This window comes from Henckelia pumila, chromosome 2 (assembly GCF_033568475.1).
Source record: "Henckelia pumila isolate YLH828 chromosome 2, ASM3356847v2, whole genome shotgun sequence".
Taxonomy (NCBI): domain Eukaryota; kingdom Viridiplantae; phylum Streptophyta; class Magnoliopsida; order Lamiales; family Gesneriaceae; genus Henckelia; species Henckelia pumila.
The window spans coordinates 12,821,496-12,842,332 of NC_133121.1; the positions used below are offsets into that span (position 1 = coordinate 12,821,496).

The 20,837-nt window shown below is 33.9% G+C and overlaps 1 protein-coding gene across 1 annotated transcript; it reads right to left on the minus strand.

The window, feature by feature from the left end:
- Positions 1-7,923: 7,923 nt before the first annotated feature.
- Positions 7,924-8,598, minus strand: LOC140877232 (uncharacterized). Its single transcript, XM_073280762.1, has one exon. It carries the CDS (start codon positions 8,596-8,598, stop codon positions 7,924-7,926), a length of 675 nt encoding a protein of 224 aa, XP_073136863.1.
- Positions 8,599-20,837: the final 12,239 nt, after the last annotated feature.

Here is a 20,837-nt window from a genome sequence, read left to right on the forward strand (position 1 = left end):
AAACACACTTTAATTAAAATTACTTAAACTTTGTTCGTAGGCAAGTCTTGACTCCCTTGGTCACCGGAATTAACCCATACCTGAAAAACATCAAACTAAATTTTCCACGTTAAACCTCAGGTACTTTAGATTACATGAAATAATTTAACATAATATTTAAACATATCTTTGAACACCCAAACATTCAACTTTGAAACATAAAATATCATGCAATATACAAAGCACGAAATCTATTAAACACAAACTTTAAATCATTAATATATCACATAAAAGTATTTAATTAAACATAACCTTTAAATCATAAATAAAGAAAATAAAATCACTTAAAATTCATTTAAAATTTCTTTAATAGTCGCGAGTGGATTTATGGATTTTTTGAGCGTTGCAATTTCGTTGAATCATCATTTTCATGCTTGTTTTCATTTTTGCTTTCTTTTCATGTTGCAACAACTTATGTAACCCTTTTCCTGTCAAGAATTCGTTGTTTATTTCCTGTTGTAACGAACTTCAAATTCATCTATATTTCGCTTAGGACTAATTTTAGTTAAACTACATTGTTATTTGCTATGACAAACCTTTTGCCTTAGTCATGTTATGACAGTTTTCGCGACATGCTTCACAATATTTAAATTTCTTTGCAATGTTTTAATGGTTCATCAATTTCGATTATCACTGTAATTATTAATTTATTTAATACAAAATCAACCAATTTTGATGTATACAATCATTTGTTCTTGCATGAGAACATTTCATTTTCCAAATTCCTACACATTTTTGTGACATTTCTACAATTCATAATGATTTTTTTTCCTTTTATTCTGTGATTTAAATTGAGAATACATGTTGTAAACGAGATCATTTCTCCCACACTTATGGGTAATCATAGCTTTTCAATTCTAAGCGTTAGAAATTAGAATCCAAACTCAAGAATTTATATCATGTTAAATTTGGGTTTAAGCATGATCGCTTAAAGAATTCAAATCTTATACATTATTATCAAATTTGACAACATTGTATTCTTCAATTTATCACTTCACTTGTTATTGGATTGCTGTTCAAACTTCCAAAATTTTCATTTTAAGCGTTATAACATTAAAATCTAAATTCAATATTTCATGTCTTGTAAATTTAAATTTAAGCGTGATGACTTATAAATTTTGAACTGGAACTCTCGAGTTTCATTCACAACATGAATTTAAGAGTAAAAAAATTATAAAACTTGATTCAAGATTTTATTTCTTGTAATACAAATTTTAAGCTTACAAAAATTACAAAATTGATCAAGTTGAATGAAACACCAAATATCAAAACATCTTGTCACATCAATACAAAAATTTATATATAGTTGAATAACCATTCCACTTGGTTATCCAACATTTTTTTATCAGAATCATCAATAATGAAAGTCTGTCAATTCAAGTAAATGAAATACCAAATATCAAAACAATTTGTCACAACAATGCAACATTATGTATATAGTTAATTGAAGCACCATTCCACTTGGTTATCCAACAAGTTTTCATCAAAATCATCAATTGTGAAGACCCAAAAAAATCGAAGTTCAGTTGAGCACCAATACCTAAGTTAGCCAACTGAACTAAGATCAGTCTAGCTGCGAAATTGTTAAATAGCTAAACTGAAATTCCAAAGTTGCACTCCAGTTTTTGTAACAATCGAAATCATGACATTCATGGGAAGCACAACATTAATGTTTTCCCTCATAAATGGCATTTAAGATGTCTGAAATCTGCCACACAAAGTCCTAAGCTTTTTCTGGGAAAATGTATCAGTCATATTGCTCCTTATAAATAGGCACTTAGATGTCTGCAATCTCCCACATTAAATTCTAAGGAAACACTCCAAAAATTCAAGCTAGAGAAATTAGTTGAGTAGAAGAGTCCAGAGCAGTTGAGCAAGAAGTTGAGCAACCCAAAATTCAGTCTAGCAAACTATTGTAAGTGGGCTTTTGGTTTTTAAGCAAATTCCATGAATAAGATTCTATTCCAGCAAGTTTAAAGCATGATAATTGTCTGAACTTCTGAAATCTTTGATTTTTGCTATTGCACTGATACTTGTGAACTAGTGGTAGGAATATATATATTCTGAACTATTTATGTTCTATTCTGATTCCTCACCCTTTAGGGTGTGTTTGAAGTCTAAGATTATTAATCTACCTATTAATAATCTTATGTAGTCTCACGTTTTTTTTTTTTGCCATATTATTTATCCATCTTTCAATTATTTATCTCACATCAATCAAATCATTGAATTTAAATTACTATATTACCCTTTATAAATAATATAATTAATATTTTATTAATTATTAAAAGGATAAAATAGTAATTTACTATTTTTTTTTATAAAATATAATCAATCAAATCAAACAAACTATAATCTATCAATCAAATCAAATCTTATATTAACTATCATTTTTTATTTATTTTTTATTACAAAATATTACTTATCTCTATATTATTTATCTTATCACTCACTTCAAACAGAGCCTTAGAGGATAAACATATGAGAGTCTGGTACAAGTAAGCCACAAAATTCAATAAGTTAAATCGGTGCATGTCCTGAACTCTATTTTTATGAAAATATAAGAATTTTCAGTTCAGTTTTATATGAATACATAAGTCTAGAAATGTTTTTATGCGAGATATTCTCTCATTTACTGAGTGACACCCATATCACTCACTCACCTTGAACCAACATCCTAGATAAAAATGAAGAAGAGCTCAAGGGTGAAGAGCCGGACCAGTTTTGGGGCTGGTGATTGAAGATATATAGTCTCTGTTAATGTATTTTCAATGTTTAAGCCACTGCGTAATATGTTTTGTATAAGACAATTTATTTTGGCTTTATGAAAGACAATGTAGCTTTAGTTTATGAATGAAATACTGGTATTTTCTAGAGATTGTATTTCGAGGCTTGTTATTTGATGTGAAAATGTTAAATAACATCGATGTCAACTAAGCCCGATTTAAGGGCGTGACATCAATAATGAAGTCTATCTCCGAGTCTGCTTCATGACATCTCGCGATAGAATTTTCAAAATTCAAGTTTCTTTGGTCGTCGACAGTCCATGGCTACGTGATTTGGCTTACCACAGTTATAACAGTTCCCTTCGAACCTTTTGACATTGCTCTTGTTGGGATACTTAATCTCTTTGCAAGCATTTGGTTCAACTCAATTAGCTCTTCCATATATAGATAGTTTCTTGTTTGATTAAGACTTCTTAAGATCATCTTCTTCAATACGCAATCTAACAATCAAACTCTCAAAACACATTTCCTTTCATTTACATTTTAAATAATTATTGAAATCCATCCACGAAGGAGGAAGTTTCTCAATTATCGAAAAAACTTGATATTGTTCACTTACTTGTATATCATGTCTCATACAGAAACTTCATCAAATTCAATGTAGTAAGAATGTAAGATAGAACATCATCTTTTATTTCCATATTTTGAAGTCGGTGCCTCCAAACTTCTCAAGTTTCTCACTATGTGCCACTGGAACAATTGCTAGAACAAGGGCAGTAGATGAAGATTCCATTTCATAATGCACAGTAAAAATAGTCTTAAGGTTGTTGGGTCTGAATACTATGTAAACTAAAACTGCTTGGTTGATGTCTCGAAAGATGTACCGACATGAACTAGAACACGACACGAACAAAAAAAAATAAATTTGAGTCTAGAGTTCGACTCTATTTCTCTAAGATGATTTTATCCTACACACGGTGCTTATAGAATAAAAAATCATCTCCCAAGATACAACGATTTTCATTTTGTAATTGGAGCAGTACTCCAAATTACAAAACCGGACGAACTTTAAGATTCTTTTTGAACCTTCAAAAAACGATGAACGAAAATTTGATATGGAGCAATATGAATGGACGAAAAATCAGTGCATTTTTCAAGTCTCAATGTGTGCAACATTTTCCATTCTAAATGAGATATACATTTATAGAAATCAAAAAGCCTTAAATAAAAAAATATCACATCAAATGAGACATCTTTTTATCAAATGATGTAACTAAGGCTGGTTCGGTATGGTATATCGACTTTACCAAATGATACCGCATATCGTACCGAAAACTTCGGTACCGAAAAAATAGATATCGATACCGTATCGATATTTAGGTATACCGAAATTTCGGTACGACATAAATTCCATACCGTTCTTACCAAAAATTTTCGGTATATCAAAATTCGGTACGGTATCGGTATAATACTATCTATACCGACATTATAAAAAAATATATTAAATTATGTTTTAAAATTCTTACAAAAATTCTTACATATAATAAAAACATATTTTATTATAAAATATTTTCGGTATACCAAAATACCGAAATTTTGTAAACATCATACTGATACCGATACTGAAAATTTCGGTATGTCGATTTTAACGGTATGTACGGACTACGGTATATTGCGTTACGGTAAGTGCGGTATACCGAAAATTTCGGTATATTTTCCCACCCCTAGATGTAACACATAACGACCTCTTTTAATACAATAACTATTCGGCTGAATGGTTTCCATTCAAACTCAATTTTGAATGCCGATTCAATTTGAATACCTAATTGAAGAGGTATTAGTGGCATCTTTTCTGTTGAGGTTTCATTTGTCTCACTCATTTTTTTTATTTAATTACATTTATATATATAATTATTTTCTATCTAATTTTTTCACTCGAAAAAAAATTTGAACCATTATTTGTGAACATCTTATTAATTTCTCATGCACCCTAATTGGTAATCGATAAATAATTTCATATATCACAAACATTTTGTTAATTCTAAATGGGTAACAACCCAAAATTTCTAACAACCGTCTCATGGATAAATTTTGTGAGACTGATATCTGATCCGACCTTACTTATGAAATTTTTTTTATGTAAAAAATATTACTTTCCATTGCAGATGTAGGACGAGTCGACTAATCTAACGAATATAGATATATGAGACTATCTAAGACATATTATGCATCTTGATATTGAACATGACTGAACAAGAATAGGATTGTGGGAATGCTCGAGCTTTTCTTTTTTAAATTTTCCATTAATATGCATAATTTAAAGCTATCAATTTTGTCTTTTCGGCATTTAAGCTATCAATTGGATATATAGATTGTGAAGTTTCCTATGTACTGTATTTTAAAATGTTAACACAAACAAATAATTAAATAAAATATCAAATTCTATTTTAATTTACAATTTTTAGAATTTAAAAATATTAAATTACCACATCAAATAATTTATTTAGAAATATTATGTATTAATACTAGATTTTGAGCTATATATGTTGTGTGTGTAACATAATCCAATAAATATATTATGTATGATATGAATTTAACATATTTATATATTTAAAATATTTTGACACAAATGATGCTTAATATTAAAAAAAAAAAGATTCCAAAACATTATAATTTTTTTTTTGTTTGAACAAATTATTTGACGTTACATGATCAAAGTATTAATTTCACTAATGAAAAAGAAATGTTCATGTGTATTTTAAGAAAGTCTAAAATTGTAATATAGTAAAGATTTCAACCAACAAATCAGTTAATAGTTATCCTCGCGTACTAAGTTGATTGTTTTGGTCACTATTCATGTACAAAAAAACTGTTGTAACACCGTTTCAAAATATACATGTCAGTCAATTACATAACCTCGAAAATAGGAAGAAATAAAGGGGAAAACCAGAGGAGAATTGAAAATAGTTCAGCTAATTCATGTGTAATAATTCAAAGACAAAGAAAGATAAACCAAATCAAGCTCCATCAATGGCAATAAATCTCAAGGTAGAAATTTTGTAATAAAAGGATCCCAAATGCTCGGCAACTCCTCTCTTTTATTCTCAAACACATATGCTTCTGCCATTTTCTGTTCATCCATTTAGATTGTAGAGAGGGGGTGAATACACTAAAAAACAGTTTAGTGTGATTCGGTTGAACTTGATCGGTTTAGTGATGGAATTCTAGGCTTATCTTGGTGTCTAATGTAATTTGACAAACAAAGTATGTGCGGAAATATGTCAAGTTACATATTTGAATACTTAATATCTAGCAATTTATGCAAGGTAAAGAGAATATGTAAACTGCAAAAGACACAATCGAATGTTTATGGATGTTCGAAGATTTCAAATACTCATACGTCACCCCTTCTTCCACCTTGAAAGGATAGCACTAGAAAACTTTGAATTTTACAAGCAATTTTCAAAACCCCGATCCGGTTTAGGACTTAAATGCTGCCTAAACAAGAACTCCTAGAATGCAACTCAGTTTCAGTCCTAGACTGATAAGAAAACACAGATGAATACAACTCGATTTCCTTAGCACAAAATTGATCCTTCAATGAACAGAATAACACTTAAGCGTTTGTGCGTCGAGTTCTTTAATCAATTTTCAAGCTTTGAGACTTTGAATATTCACGCAATGAGCAAGGTAATACAGAGGTTCTCGGCGCCCTTTTGTTATCGATCAAGGTCTCTATTTATACCCTTGGATGTTAATGGTCATAAATTCAAAATGGGTCTTTAGATAGAATTTTGAATTATTCTCGTTTCATTTGTCATTTTCAAGAACAAATTCTGGAGCCGACATTTTCCTTTTCATCGCGGCACTACCTTCTGCAGAATGTGTCAAAGTACGGGAGATTTTATCCAAAAGAGGTACGATGGTAAACTCACAACTGATGGAGTCAGTTTAGCGTCTCCGACTAGTTGAGCGAGACAGTTTAGCTTCCACAATTCAGTTTAGTGCCTTTAGTTTTAGTTTTCTTTAGATCAGTTTAGTATTCTGTTAGATCATTGTAAACACCAAAACATAATTTCCAGCAAACTCTTTCATTAATATATATTTTTTTGTTTATTTATAACCCATTTTTTTTAATATAATAAATTAAATAATTAGAAGAAACCTGGATCATAATTCATAAAAAAAAGCATGATATTTTATATTTATATTATGAAGTTAACTAATTAATTTGATTGAGTTAAGTACATTATATATAAATTGGAGTTTATTACAAAGAAAACATCAAATAAATCTAAACAAAATTTTCTTTAAAAAAAATTGCACCAATAACGATGCAGATTTTTTTTTACAAAAATTCAATTTATTATTAAAATTAATTAATAATAGGATAATATTAATTGGTATTAAGCTAAATTATTACTCCCTCCGTCCCATATATAATGTCTTGTTTTCCTTTTTCATATGTCCCAAATATATAGGCATATACTATATTTAGTAAGCTTTTATTACTCTATTTTACTATTATACCCTTATTTAATTTGAGCTTTTTGCTATTAACTAGTTTTTGGAAAATACATAAACATGTTATTAATTGTATTCTTTATATCTTGGAAAATGTGTAAAAAAATAGACATTCATCTTCCGCTCAACAAATCTGGTATACATTTAACCATCCGCATCTCCTACATCCTAATTCATCTTGTGAACAATCGGCCATGAGTGAAGATTTTGGAAAAAACTCAAACTCCATCGGTTTTGCAAAAAGTGAATGCGCAAGTAATATAGACAATCTTGGCTCAACAAAAGGTGCGAGACAATTGCTTGATTTGAATGTCCCACCAAGATACGATGGCTATATTTCCACTTCTCAAGAGTATGAACGTACGATATCTCGGATGCTAAATATTTATTTGCCAAAATGTCATGAGAGCAAAGGTTCTGCAATGGCTTCTCGGAAAAAAATGGAGTAAGCAGATTCTTAGATGATTGGTTTTTGGATTGTATTAGCATTTTTGTATTTAAAATTGCAATATGTACATATGATTATGGAAATATCGAGATCTGTGGCCATGGTTTTTTTTTATTCTTTGTGTATTTTATAATATTCCAATGAATAACATATTCATATTAAATTGAGGCACAGATGATTTTATAATCAATTAAGATATGTCTTTGCCATTTCTAAGATTTCATATTCAAACTCAATACATTTTGGCAGTTCTCCCATCCTAATCAGTTTCTGTTTGTTCATATGTGGAATCTTGTACTGATTACCACCCAAATTCTTCATCACCTCAACCATACATGATTGCAACAACAAAAATACATTATTCAAATCTTTGGGAGGAAATGTATTGAAAGCACTCTCCACTGTTATAATAAATTCTTCGACGGTTGACGGAGCTTCTTGATGTTGAAGCGAGTCAATGGCTCTAAAGAAACCGAGATCCAAAACATTCAAATCAGGACTATTCGGAGGTTGACAACGTAAACGAATATCGAATCCATCTTTTTTTGCCTCCTCTACAAACTCGACATCATTAACATCCAAATGTGGCTTTGCATTGTCTTGTTGAATAAAGATGGTCCTAGAACTTGAGCGTGGCCATTTTTCCTTGATTGAAGGCAACAACTTATGAAGGATATATGATCGAATGACATCTTTAGTTATCGATGCGATCGGCTTCATCTCCAAAGTCCCTGCTGCATGGTTTTTACTTCTCCTCTTGGCAGGTTCATGAGACACAAATGGCCATATTCCAATTTTCCCATTGAATTCGTCGCCTGTAGTCTCATCAAATCGAGGACGAGCAACAGCAGCTAAAAACATTATCTTTGTAATAAAACTTTTACTTTTGCATGTGCGGAAGGGCTCGATCTCATCTGCGTGGAGATAATACTTTTCACATGTTTTCGTCAAATAAAACCACTTTTCATCAATATGAATGTGATTGTGCATGTTAATAAAAATAGGTCTACTAGTAATTGTACTTTCCTAATCAACCATTGACAAGCAGAACTCCAACCTTGCCCTTCTGTTGTCATCAGACAAACATGGTTTAACTGGATTTGAATGTGGCCGAATATTTTCGTCTTTTATTCTCCTATGCACGGTCGTTTTTGACAAATTCAAAGCTTTTGATAAGGATCTTATATTTGTCCGACGACGAAACGGGATGTTCTTCATTTGTTCAAAATCAATCTCAATTCTCTTCCGATGTCTTCTGTTCAAGAGCTTATTAGGGAAAAGTGGCACACCTCTGTTCATAGTAGATTTTTGTAAGGCCCGGGATTAATTAAAGATTAATCCGAATTTATTTAATTTTAATCCGAGTATATTTAATTTGGGAATATTTAGAGTTTTGATTTAAATTCTAATATTCTTAAATTATTTAGGATTGAAATTGAATTAAAATAAGGGCCGAGGACCAAATTGCAATTATTGAAGAAATGAGGGGCTAAATTGCAATTAGGATTCAAAGTTATCAGATATTAAATTGAATACTCAGCTTATGCACGTGTATGAAGGAGAATTTTCAGAAAAATAAGAACAGAACTCGATTTTTTCCATTTTTCTTTGAGTTTTTTTATCTTCAAACCCTTATAACTTTTGCTCCGGGTATCCGATTTCGATTCCGAAAAGTGTTCTGGAATCCTTACGACGAGGGCTTCGATCTCGTGTAAGTTTTATGTTATGTTTTATGGATTTCGAAATTGATATGTGGCAAAGATCAGATTCTGAAATTTTGGAATTGTGCTTGGTGTTCTATCGTTTGAATATGCAACACCGGAATTGATGAGCTTATGTTATTGTGTCCAAATATGATCTCCAGCTTATGATTGTAGATTATAGCTATTTCAATGAAGATTTGAATGAGTTATATCATCTAGTTTGTGAAATATATCTATAAGTTTGAATGATATTGAAAAAAAAATGATTTCGAAGTCGGGATTACGTCGGTTATCGAATTGAAATCGCTACGTCGTTTAATCAACTTTTGGAACTGTTTTGATAGCCGAATTCTGAGTTGAAATTGTTATTGAGATGTTATCAATGTTATAGTATTTTTATTGTTCAGTTTCAGTCAAGTTTGGAAGGCCAACAACACGAGACGCCGACTTTGAACGAACGAAGAAAGAGTTGAGGTTTGAAATGCGATTGATTGATGAATTCTTGATGGTTTTGACTCGTTTCTGAAATGATAGATTGGTGTGAAGTTTGATATATGTATTTTGATTATATCTTACAGATTTGAAGAGTTCAGAACCTCAATAAACGAAGGTATAATGATGACATCGCGAAGTAGGGACTTTGAAACTCCAAAATGATTATCTTTGAGTTGGCTCGCAAAAATCACATACTTGTTTATGTTTTAATTTGATTGTGGTGTTGTCGAGCCATCTCAGGTAGTGGATCTTTAAATTTGAGTTGATATGATGTTATATCGAATTGAATCTAAGACAAGGTTGCGGTTAACCTTATTTGCGAGTCGTTTACGAATTCGTTAGATGGATATCCATGTCAAGATCAGTTATGAATCTTGATGGCTTCGAAGTTATATGAATCAATTCGTATTTAAAGCGTTTGAGTACTCTATTTGTTGAGTCGAGTTTTAAATAGAGTTAATATGATTTATTTAACACTTTTGATATGTTGGTTATACTGAGATTTGTATCTCACCGAAGTTATCCGGCTGTTGTCTTGTTTTGTATGTGTGCATGACAACAGAGAGGGCAGGAGCTGATCATCGACGTCATTGACAGCTGGGAGAGAGTCTAGCACGTGAGGACTCGGGTTGTAGATGATGTTTTGAATGTTAGAAGCATGGAACCTTAGAACTTGTTAGTTTTGGAATACATGTAAAAAACTTGAGATAGTTTATGTCGTTATTGTTATCGTTTCTTTAGCGACTTGGTTGATGTAATAAAATACATGTACACTTGCTTGAGACTTTGTTTAGATGTATAAGTTTGTGTTTACATTAAAGGAAACAAGTTTTGGAGCTGTCAATTACCAAGTTTTGGAGCTGTCAAATGTGGGCAAGAATCTGCCCAGGGCCGTGCTCGAGCTGCAGAAAACAGCAGCCCGAGCGCAGCCCAGGGCAGAAAGTTCTGCTTCGAAATGGGCAGGGCGCGCCCGAGCGGTGCTTTTCAGCCGCTCGAGCGCAGCCTATTTTAAAAAAAAAAAAAATTTGTTTGTTACAGCTTCGGATGCTTGGTGATTACTTATTCATTAATTGCCCTTAAGATTTGAGATTAGCAACCCGAGGCCCCACAACAGGTGGTATCAGAGCGTTAAGTTTCTCGGACTAAGAATAGATGAGCGGGGTAGATCGAGTTTTTTACTCTGATTTAAGTATTCTTGAAGCATGTTTATTATCTGACTTGATTTACAGCTTTTTAAGAATTGCATGCTATCCGTTATCTGATATTATTGGAAGCATGTAATAGTACGACTGAATCAGATTCGATCTTTTGAGAAGGCATTGAGGAACTGAAACAGAAATGTGTTATGATATGATGAATTGTACACTAATCTGTTTGATTATCAGATATGCCTCCTCGACCAGCACCGAGAGTTATACAACCATTGGTTGTGAATCAGCCTGAACAGACAAATGCTGCACAGGTCCCAGTAACAGTGTCTGAACATGGACAGGGTAGTATGTCTACTGATGAGTTCAGTGATGCTAATCCGATGGAGATACTTTTGAAACGATTCCAGTCATTTAAACCACCACAGTTGCAAGGAACAGAGAATGCTATAGAATGTGAGAACTGGCTGAAAGATATTGAGCAGTTATTTGAGTCCATTGACTATACAGATGATCGTCGTGTGAGACTGATAATTCATCAACTGCATGACCTTGCCAAGAGTTGGTGGATAGCGACGAAGATAGCACTGGAAAACCAAGGTACTGTTATTACCTGGTCTGTATTTCGAACTGCTTTCTATCAGCGTTTCTTTCCTGTGTCTTATCGCAAGGACAAAGGAGCAGAGTTTGCAAGTTTGCAAAAGGGACAATTGAATATTGAAGAATATGTTGCCAAATTCACTAGCCTGTTGAAGTTTGCACCACATATCGCTGTTAGTGACGAAGCTCAAGCCGATCAATTTATCAATGGCTTGAATCCTGAGGTATTTACACTGGTTAATTCGGGAAGACCGAATACCTTTGCTGATGCTCTGAATCGAGCAAAGGGTGCTGAAGCAGGGATACTAAAACAACGAGGAGCACAGTTTGTGCCACAGCCAGTGAGACAACCACAAGAACAGCCACAGATTCCACAGCCACCTCGACTTGAAGCTGGAGGTAGCAGCAGTGGAAAGAAAAATTTCTTCAAGGGTAAGAGCAAACAGTTCAAGAGATCAGGTGGTGGTAGCTCTTCTAGTTCTAGTGGATCCCGACAGTCTAGAGCTGGACAGAAGTCTGATGTATATTGCACCAAATGTGGAGGTCGCCATACTGATGAACAATGCCGAGGTGTGTTTGGAAGCTGCCACATTTGTAACAAGATGGGACACTTTGCAAGAGTGTGTCCACAACGAGGATCTGAAGGTGCACAGGGTGCAGGAGCATCGAGACCGGTGGGTCAATCTACATCTTCAGTTCACTCTTTTCAACCACAGCCTGCCGCACCGAGTAGAGGAGGAGGTCAGACGGTGAATCAACCTCCAAGGCAACAAGCAAGGGTGTTTGCATTGACTGAGGAGCAAGCACAAGCGGCACCAGATGATGTGATTGCAGGTAACTGTTCTCTTTATGGTTATCCTGCTTATGTCTTATTTGATACTGGTGTGTCGCATACTTTTATATCTGAGCAGTTTGTTGCATTGCATTCATTACCTGTTGAGCCCTTAGCTACTGTTGTATCTATTTCATCACCTCTGGGTCGAGGTATTGTATCAGTGAAGTCTGTATGAAATTGTATATTACAGTGTGAGGGGCATGAGATTGAGCTTGATTGTATTGTACTCGGTTTATCTGATTTTGATTGCATAATCGGTATTGATATGCTAACCAAGTACAGAGCTACAGTAGACTGTTTTCAGAAGATTGTGAAGTTCAGACCTGATATGGCTGATGAATGGAAATTTTATGGTAAGGGATCAAGATCTAAAATTCCATTGATATCTGTTCTTGCTATGACTGAGTTGTTACAGAAAGGAGCAGAGGGATTTCTAATCTATGCTATTGATGTATTGAAGACTAGTCCGACACTGACTGATATACCGGTGGTGAGTGAGTTTGCAGATGTATTCCCTGATGAGATTCCAGGATTGCCACCATACAGAGAGGTAGATTTCAGTATTGAATTGATGCCAGGTACAGAACCGATATCAAAAACACCGTACCGAATGGCACCGATTGAATTGAAAGAATTGAAAGACCAACTTGAAGATTTGTTGGCCAAGGGTTATATCAGACCGAGTGTCTCTCCTTGGGGTGCTCCGGTATTGTTTGCTAGAAAGAAGGACGGATCGATGAGACTATGTATTGACTACCGGCAATTGAACAAAGCAACGGTAAAGAATCGATATCCTTTACCTCGTATCGATGATTTATTTGATCAATTGCAGGGATCGTCAGTATATTCGAAGATTGATTTGCGATCCGGATATCATCAACTGAGGGTTAGAGACGAAGATATTCCTAAGACTGCATTTAGAACCAGGTATGGCCATTATGAATTCATAGTCATGCCTTTTGGTCTAACGAATGCACCAGCAGTTTTTATGGGATTGATGAATAGGGTATTTCAAAGATATCTAGATGATTTCGTGATCATATTTATCGATGATATCTTGATTTATTCTAAGAATATGTGTGAACATGCTGATCATCTCCGAATTGTATTGAGAACGTTACGGGAAGAAAAATTATATGCCAAGTTATCCAAATGTGAGTTTTGGTTGCAGCGAGTCGTGTTTCTTGGCCATATAATTTCAGGAGATGGTATATCAGTGGATCCAAACAAAGTAGAAGCTGTGATCAGTTGGCAAAGACCGACGTCTGTGCCAGAAATTCGAAGTTTTATGGGTTTAGCTGGTTATTATCGTCGATTCATTCGAGATTTTTCATCTATAGCGAAGCCTATTACACAGCTTACACAGAAGAATGCACCATTTGTTTGGTCTGAGGCATGTGAAAGGAGTTTTGTTGAACTGAAAAAGAGATTGACTACTGCGCCTGTGTTGACAATCCCTAAAGGTACTGGTTATTTTATTGTTTATTGTGATGCTTCTCATCAAGGTTTGGGATGTATTTTAATGCAGAAAGGACATGTTGTTGCTTATGCTTCTCGACAACTGAAACCACATGAGGTTAGGTATCCGATTCATGATCTTGAATTGGCTGCTTTCGTTTTTGCATTGAAGATTTGGAGACATTATTTATACGGCGAGAAGTTTGAAATCTTTTCTGATCATAAAAGTCTGAAGTATCTATTCTCACAATCTGAATTGAACATGAGACAACGACGATGGCTTGATTTATTGAAGGATTTTGATTGTGAAATCAAATATTATCCGGGAAAATCTAACGCAGCAGCAGATGCCCTGAGTAGAAAAGTATGTGCTCTATCTTTATCTACTATAGGTGTATCTAATTTGATTGAGAATTGTTGTGTTTCTGGATATGTATTTGAGACAGATAGAAGGCCTATGAGAGTTTATGCAATCAGTGCTGAGCCAGAGTTGTTGATTCGTATCAAAGAAGCACAGAAAGCTGATCAGAATGTACAGAAATCGATTGAAATGATCAGATCAGGACATCAGTTTGAGTACAAGCTTAGTGACAATGATATCTTGTATGTGAATAACCGAATAGTTGTTCCCAATATTGCAGATTTGAGACAGAATATTCTGAAAGAAGCCCATTGTAGTCGCTTTAGTGTTCACCCTGGAGGCAGAAAGATGTACAACGACTTGAAGAGTCAGTACTGGTGGAAACAAATGAAGTCTGATGTGACTGAATTTGTATCCAAATGTTTAAATTGCCAACAGGTGAAGGCTGAAAGAAAGAAACCGGGTGGCTTATTACAGAGTTTATCAATTCCTGAATGGAAATAGGATCACATTTCCATGGACTTTGTAACGAAGTTGCCACGATCATCTCGAGGATGCGATGCTGTTTGGGTGATCATTGACAAATTGACGAAATCTGCGTGCTTTATTCCTTATCGAATGACTTATCGTCATGATCAAATGGCGGATCTTTATATTCGAGAAGTGGTAAGACTTCATGGTGTGCCAAAGTCGATTGTATCTGACCGAGATCCGAGGTTTACTTCGCACTTTTGGCATAGCCTACAGGAAGCTCTAGGTACGCGTTTACATTTGAGTACTGCTTACCATCCTCAAACCGACGGTCAATCTGAACGAACAATTCAGACGCTTGAGGATATGCTTAGAGCTGTAGTACTTGATTTTGGTGTTACATGGCAAAATTCTATACCACTCGTGTAATTTTCTTATAACAACAGTTATCAGACGAGTATAGAGATGGCACCATTCGAAGCATTATATGGGAAGAAGTGTCGATCGCCGCTGTATTGGGATGATATTTCTGAAGTACCTGAGTTAGGACTTGATATGATCAGACAGATGACTGAGAAGGTGAAACTGATACAACAGAGAATGAGAACAGCACAGCACAGACAGACCAGATATGCAAATGTACGACGACGGCCGTTATCTTTTGATCAGGGAGATAGAGTGTTTCTGAAGATTTCACCGTTCAGAGGCACCGTTCGATTTGGTAAACGAGGGAAATTATCTCCAAGGTATATTGGGCCGTATGAGATTCTCGAGAAGATAGGCAATCTAGCTTATCGACTCGCTCTTCCTATGTCTTTATCTGGAATACATGATGTCTTTCATGTATCGATGTTTAGAAAGTACATATCTGATGCATCTCATGTGATTCACTCCGATGAAGCTGAATTGGATGATACTCTTAGCTATTTCGAGCAACCTATTCAAGTTCTTGATAGAAAGACGAAGCAACTCCGAACGAAGACCATTCCATTGGTGAAGATTCAATGGAGTAGACACGGAGTTGAAGAAGCGACTTGGGAAGTCAAAGAAGATATGAAGCAACGATTTTCTTATCTATTTCACTGATGTGAGTTCTTATTCAGTTTTCAGTTATTCTTTATTCTTATGAGCATGCGGACTGCATATCTATACTGTTTATGAATTCGATGACGAACTCATGTCTTAGTGGGGGAGAAATGTAAGGCCCGGGATTAATTAGAGATTAATCCGAATTTATTTAATTTTAATCCGAGTATATTTAATTTGGGAATATTTAGAGTTTTGATTTAAATCCTAATATTCTTAAATTATTTAGGATTGAAATTGAATTAAAATAAGGGCCGAGGACCAAATTGCAATTATTGAAGAAATGAGGGGCTAAATTGCAATTAGGATTCAAAGTTATCAGATATTAAATTGAATACTCAGCTTATGCACGTGTATGAAGGAGAATTTTCAGAAAAATAAGAACAGAACTCGATTTTTTCCATTTTTCTTTGAGTTTTTTTATCTTCAAACCCTTATAACTTTTGCTCCGGGTATCCGATTTCGATTCCGAAAAGTGTTCTGGAATCCTTACGACGAGGGCTTTGATCTCGTGTAAGTTTTATGTTATGTTTTATGGATTTCGAAATTGATATGTGGCAAAGATCAGATTCTGAAATTTTGGAATTGTGCTTGGTGTTCTATCGTTTGAATATGCAACACCGGAATTGATGAGCTTATGTTATTGTGTCCAAATATGATCTCCAGCTTATGATTGTAGATTATAGCTATTTCAATGAAGATTTGAATGAGTTATATCAGCGGTTTGTGAAATATATCTATAAGTTTGAATGATATTGAAAAGAGAAATGATTTCGAAGTCGGGATTACGTCGGTTACCGAATTGAAATCGCTACGTCGTTTAATCGAGTTTTGGAACTGTTTTGATAGCCGAATTCTGAGTTGAAGTTGTTATTGAGATGTTATCAATGTTATAGTATTTTTATTGTTCAGTTTCAGTCAAGTTTGGAAGGCCAACAACACGAGACGCCGACTTTGAACGAACGAAGAAAGAGTTGAGGTTTGAAATGCGATTGATTGATGAATTCTTGATGGTTTTGACTCGTTTCTGAAATGATAGATTGGTGTGAAGTTTGATATATGTATTTTGATTATATCTTACAGATTTGAAGAGTTCAGAACCTCAATAAACGAAGGTATAATGACGACATCGCGAAGTAGGGACTTTGAAACTCAAAAATGATTATCTTTGAGTTGGCCCGCAAAAATCACATACTTATTTATGTTTTGATTTGATTGTGGTGTTGTCGATCCATCTCAGGTAGTGGATCTTTAAATTTGAGTTGATATGATGTTATATCGAATTGAATCTAAGCCAAGGTTGCGGTTAACCTTATTTGCGAGTCGTTTACGAATTCGTTAGATGGATATCCATGTCAAGATCAGTTATGAATCTTGATGGCTTCGAAGTTATATGAATCAATTCTTATTTAAAGCGTTTGAGTACTCTCTTTGTTGAGTCGAGTTTTAAATAGAGTTAATATGATTTATTTAACGCTTTTGATATGTTGGTTATACTGAGATTTGTATCTCACCGAAGTTATCCGGATGTTGTCTTGTTTTGTATGTGTGCATGACAACAGAGAGGGCAGGAGCTGATCATCGACGTCATTGACAGCTGGGAGAGAGTCTAGCACGTGAGGACTCGGGTTGTAGATGATGTTTTGAATGTTAGAAGCATGGAACCTTAGAACTTGTTAGTTTTGGAATACATGTAAAAAACTTGAGATAGTTTATGTCGTTATTGTTATCGTTTCTTTAGCGACTTGGTTGATGTAATAAAATACATGTACACTTGCTTGAGACTTTGTTTAGATGTATAAGTTTGTGTTTACATTAAAGGAAACAAGTTTTGGAGCTGTAAATTACCAAGTTTTGGAGCTGTCAAATGTGGGCAAGAATATGCCCAGGGCCGTGCTTGAGCTGCAGAAAACAGCAGCCCGAGCGCAGCCCGGGGCAGAAAGTTCTGCTTCGAAATGGGCAGGGCGCGCCCGAGCGGCGCTTTTCAGCCGCTCGAGCGCAGCCTATTTTAAAAAAAAAAAAATTTTGTTTGTTACAACTTCGGATGCTTGGTGATTGCTTATTCATTAATTGCCCTTAAGATTTGAGATTAGCAACCCGAGGCCCCACAATTTTCCTTCCCGCCAAATTCTAGAAACTGATCTAATAGATATAGAGAAGGCATTGGCAACTTTCGAGGGTACTCCTCGTGGTAGCTTCCCATTGTCTGGATGTTGAATGAGCAGCATTTCAAAAATTGCAACTTTCTCGGCGTTGCTAAAATTTTTCTTCTTTTTTCGAGGTTGATTCAAAAGGTTGGACTCTACGTTGCCATTGAAAAGAATGTCATCTTCTTCTGGTAATTGATTCAAATCAATCGGAATATTTTGTGAAGAATGAACATGGTTATTTTCAGATGAGGTAACCTCTTCTATCGAGGCATTCAAATCATTGGAAGGAAATTGTGGTTCAATGTTCATTTTTTTTGTTGAACTTGTGATTATTAAACTAGTATTTCAATTTATATTGTCCATTAAAAATTCAAAAACAGTTTTGGCGAGAAAATAAGGCGCATATCTAATTAAGTTGAAAATTTTAAGAATTCGAATGATCATTCAAATTTGGCAGATTTAAAAATTCATGCATGAAATCAAATTTAATGGCTAATGCAATTGAAATTTTTAAGAATCTGAAACTGTAAGTTAGTTAATTTGGAATTAATTCAAATGGTTTTGGAACTAATGAGAGTGGAAAATAGAGAACTTTAATTTTATGTTGTTATCATTAAATAGGGGTAAATCTGAAAACTTATGTGTATATTTTATATTTTCAAAGTTTTTCTTAATATGTGTAAAAATCCAAAGATGACAATGTATATGAGACGGAGGGAGTATTAAACAAAATTAAATGCATTAGTGAAGCATGTGTAAGGGCAAAAACAACCCATAAAAACAAAAAAAATATGAAAGATAGAGAATGAAAAATAAAAAAATTCACAATTGAAACTCATATAGATATAATAGTAATAGATAATAGATATAAACACCAAATAAATCGAACAAAATTTACTTTAAAAAAAATTTGCACCAATAACGATGCAGATTTTTAAAAAAAATCAATTTTTTATTAGAATTAATTAATAATAGGAGAATATTAATTGATATTAAGCTAAATTATTAATAAATAAAATTAAATGCATTAATGAAGCATGTGAAATGGCAAAAACAACTCATATATAAAAAGAAAAAAAATGCAAGATAGAGACGGAAAAATTAGAAAATTTATAATTGGAACTCATATATTTATTATGAAAAAAGGAATCTAGAGAAGGAAAAATTAGAAATTAAATTCACAATTAGAACTCATATAGATACCAAATAAATCAAAAAAAAATTTAAAAAAAAATTTGCACCAATAACGATGTAGATTTAAAAAAAATCAATTTTTTATTAAAATTAATTAAAAATAGGAGAACATTAATTGATATTAAACTAAATTATTAATAACAAAATTCAATGCATTAATGAAGCATGTGAAAGGGTGAAAATAACCCATAAAAACAAAAAAATATATGCAAGATAGAGAAGGAAAAATTAAAAAATTCACAACTGAAACTCATATATTTATAATTCACAATTGAGACTCATATCATATATTTATAATATAGATAGATAGATAGATAAATAGATAGATTATTAGAATTAATTAATAATAGGAGAATATTAATTGATATTATGCTAAATTATTAATAAACAAAATTCAATGCATTAATGAAGCATGTGAAAGGGTAAAACAACCCAAAAAAACAAAAAAAAATTATGCAAGATAGAGAAGAGCAAATTAGAAAATTCAAAATTGGAACTCATATTTTTAATGTGAAAGGGTAATACCTTGTGGGCAGCATGTACAAAACCCTTGATATTGAACATCACTGACCAAGAATAGGATTGTGGGAAGCTATCAATTTTTCTTTTCGGCATTTAAGCTATCAATTAGATATATAGATTGTGAAGTTTCCTATGTACTGTATGTTGGAAATGTTGAATGAATTGTGTAAATGGGCTTGAAAGACTTATTTGAATTGTGTTGGAATAGTTTGAATTTGGTGAAATAAATTGGAGGGAAAACTTGTTTTGGTTTGTCCCACATTGGAACATGTTCAATGTATTGTTCACCTTATATAATCCAACTTTGGATTATGGGATTCGGCCCTTAGGGCACCAGATGTTTTGTAAAGGGGCAAGACGCTAATCGATGCAATAAACACACACGCGCGGGGCCGGCCGGCGAGGCGAGGTCTTATGATCAATTATTCTTTTTGGATAAAATTTAATTGATAAAAGAAAAAAAATTAGTGCGCCCGAGCGGTAAAAAATGACCGACCGAGCGCAACCCTCACCTTGCGAGACAGTGGGCTTCAGAAAAGTTGGGCGCTCGGTCCGCTAAATTTTACCGATCGAGCGCACCCTTGTTTGAGCGAGACAGAAAGTTTGTCTTAAGTGGGGCGCTCGATCGGTAAAAAATAACCGACCGAGCGCGCCTTATATAGTTCGAAAAGCTGCGTCTTTTTCTGGGCTTTCATGGGTTGCATCCTTACGCCTTCAAACGTGTTGTTTCGTGTATAAGACTATATATACGGTGGTTATAACACAAAAAATCTGATAAAGTATACATCAGATTTATGAAAAATCGCTCCCTCACTTTCTCAAACAAAAGTTGATACATATTTTAGTTCGACGAAGATCGAGATATTTGTTGTGCTGCTATATCTCGATTGAATAGTCGTTGTATCTTAGAGACGATTGTCACCAACGTTGAGCACTGTTAACGGGCAATTTCGTCTTGCGGATAGAGAGATTCTCTCGCCTCGACTAGTTGCTGCTTTTATTGCTGTTGCTGTACAAGTTTCTTCAGAATTCGAAGTACACCCTAATAACACTGTATTTTAAAATGTTAACACAAAC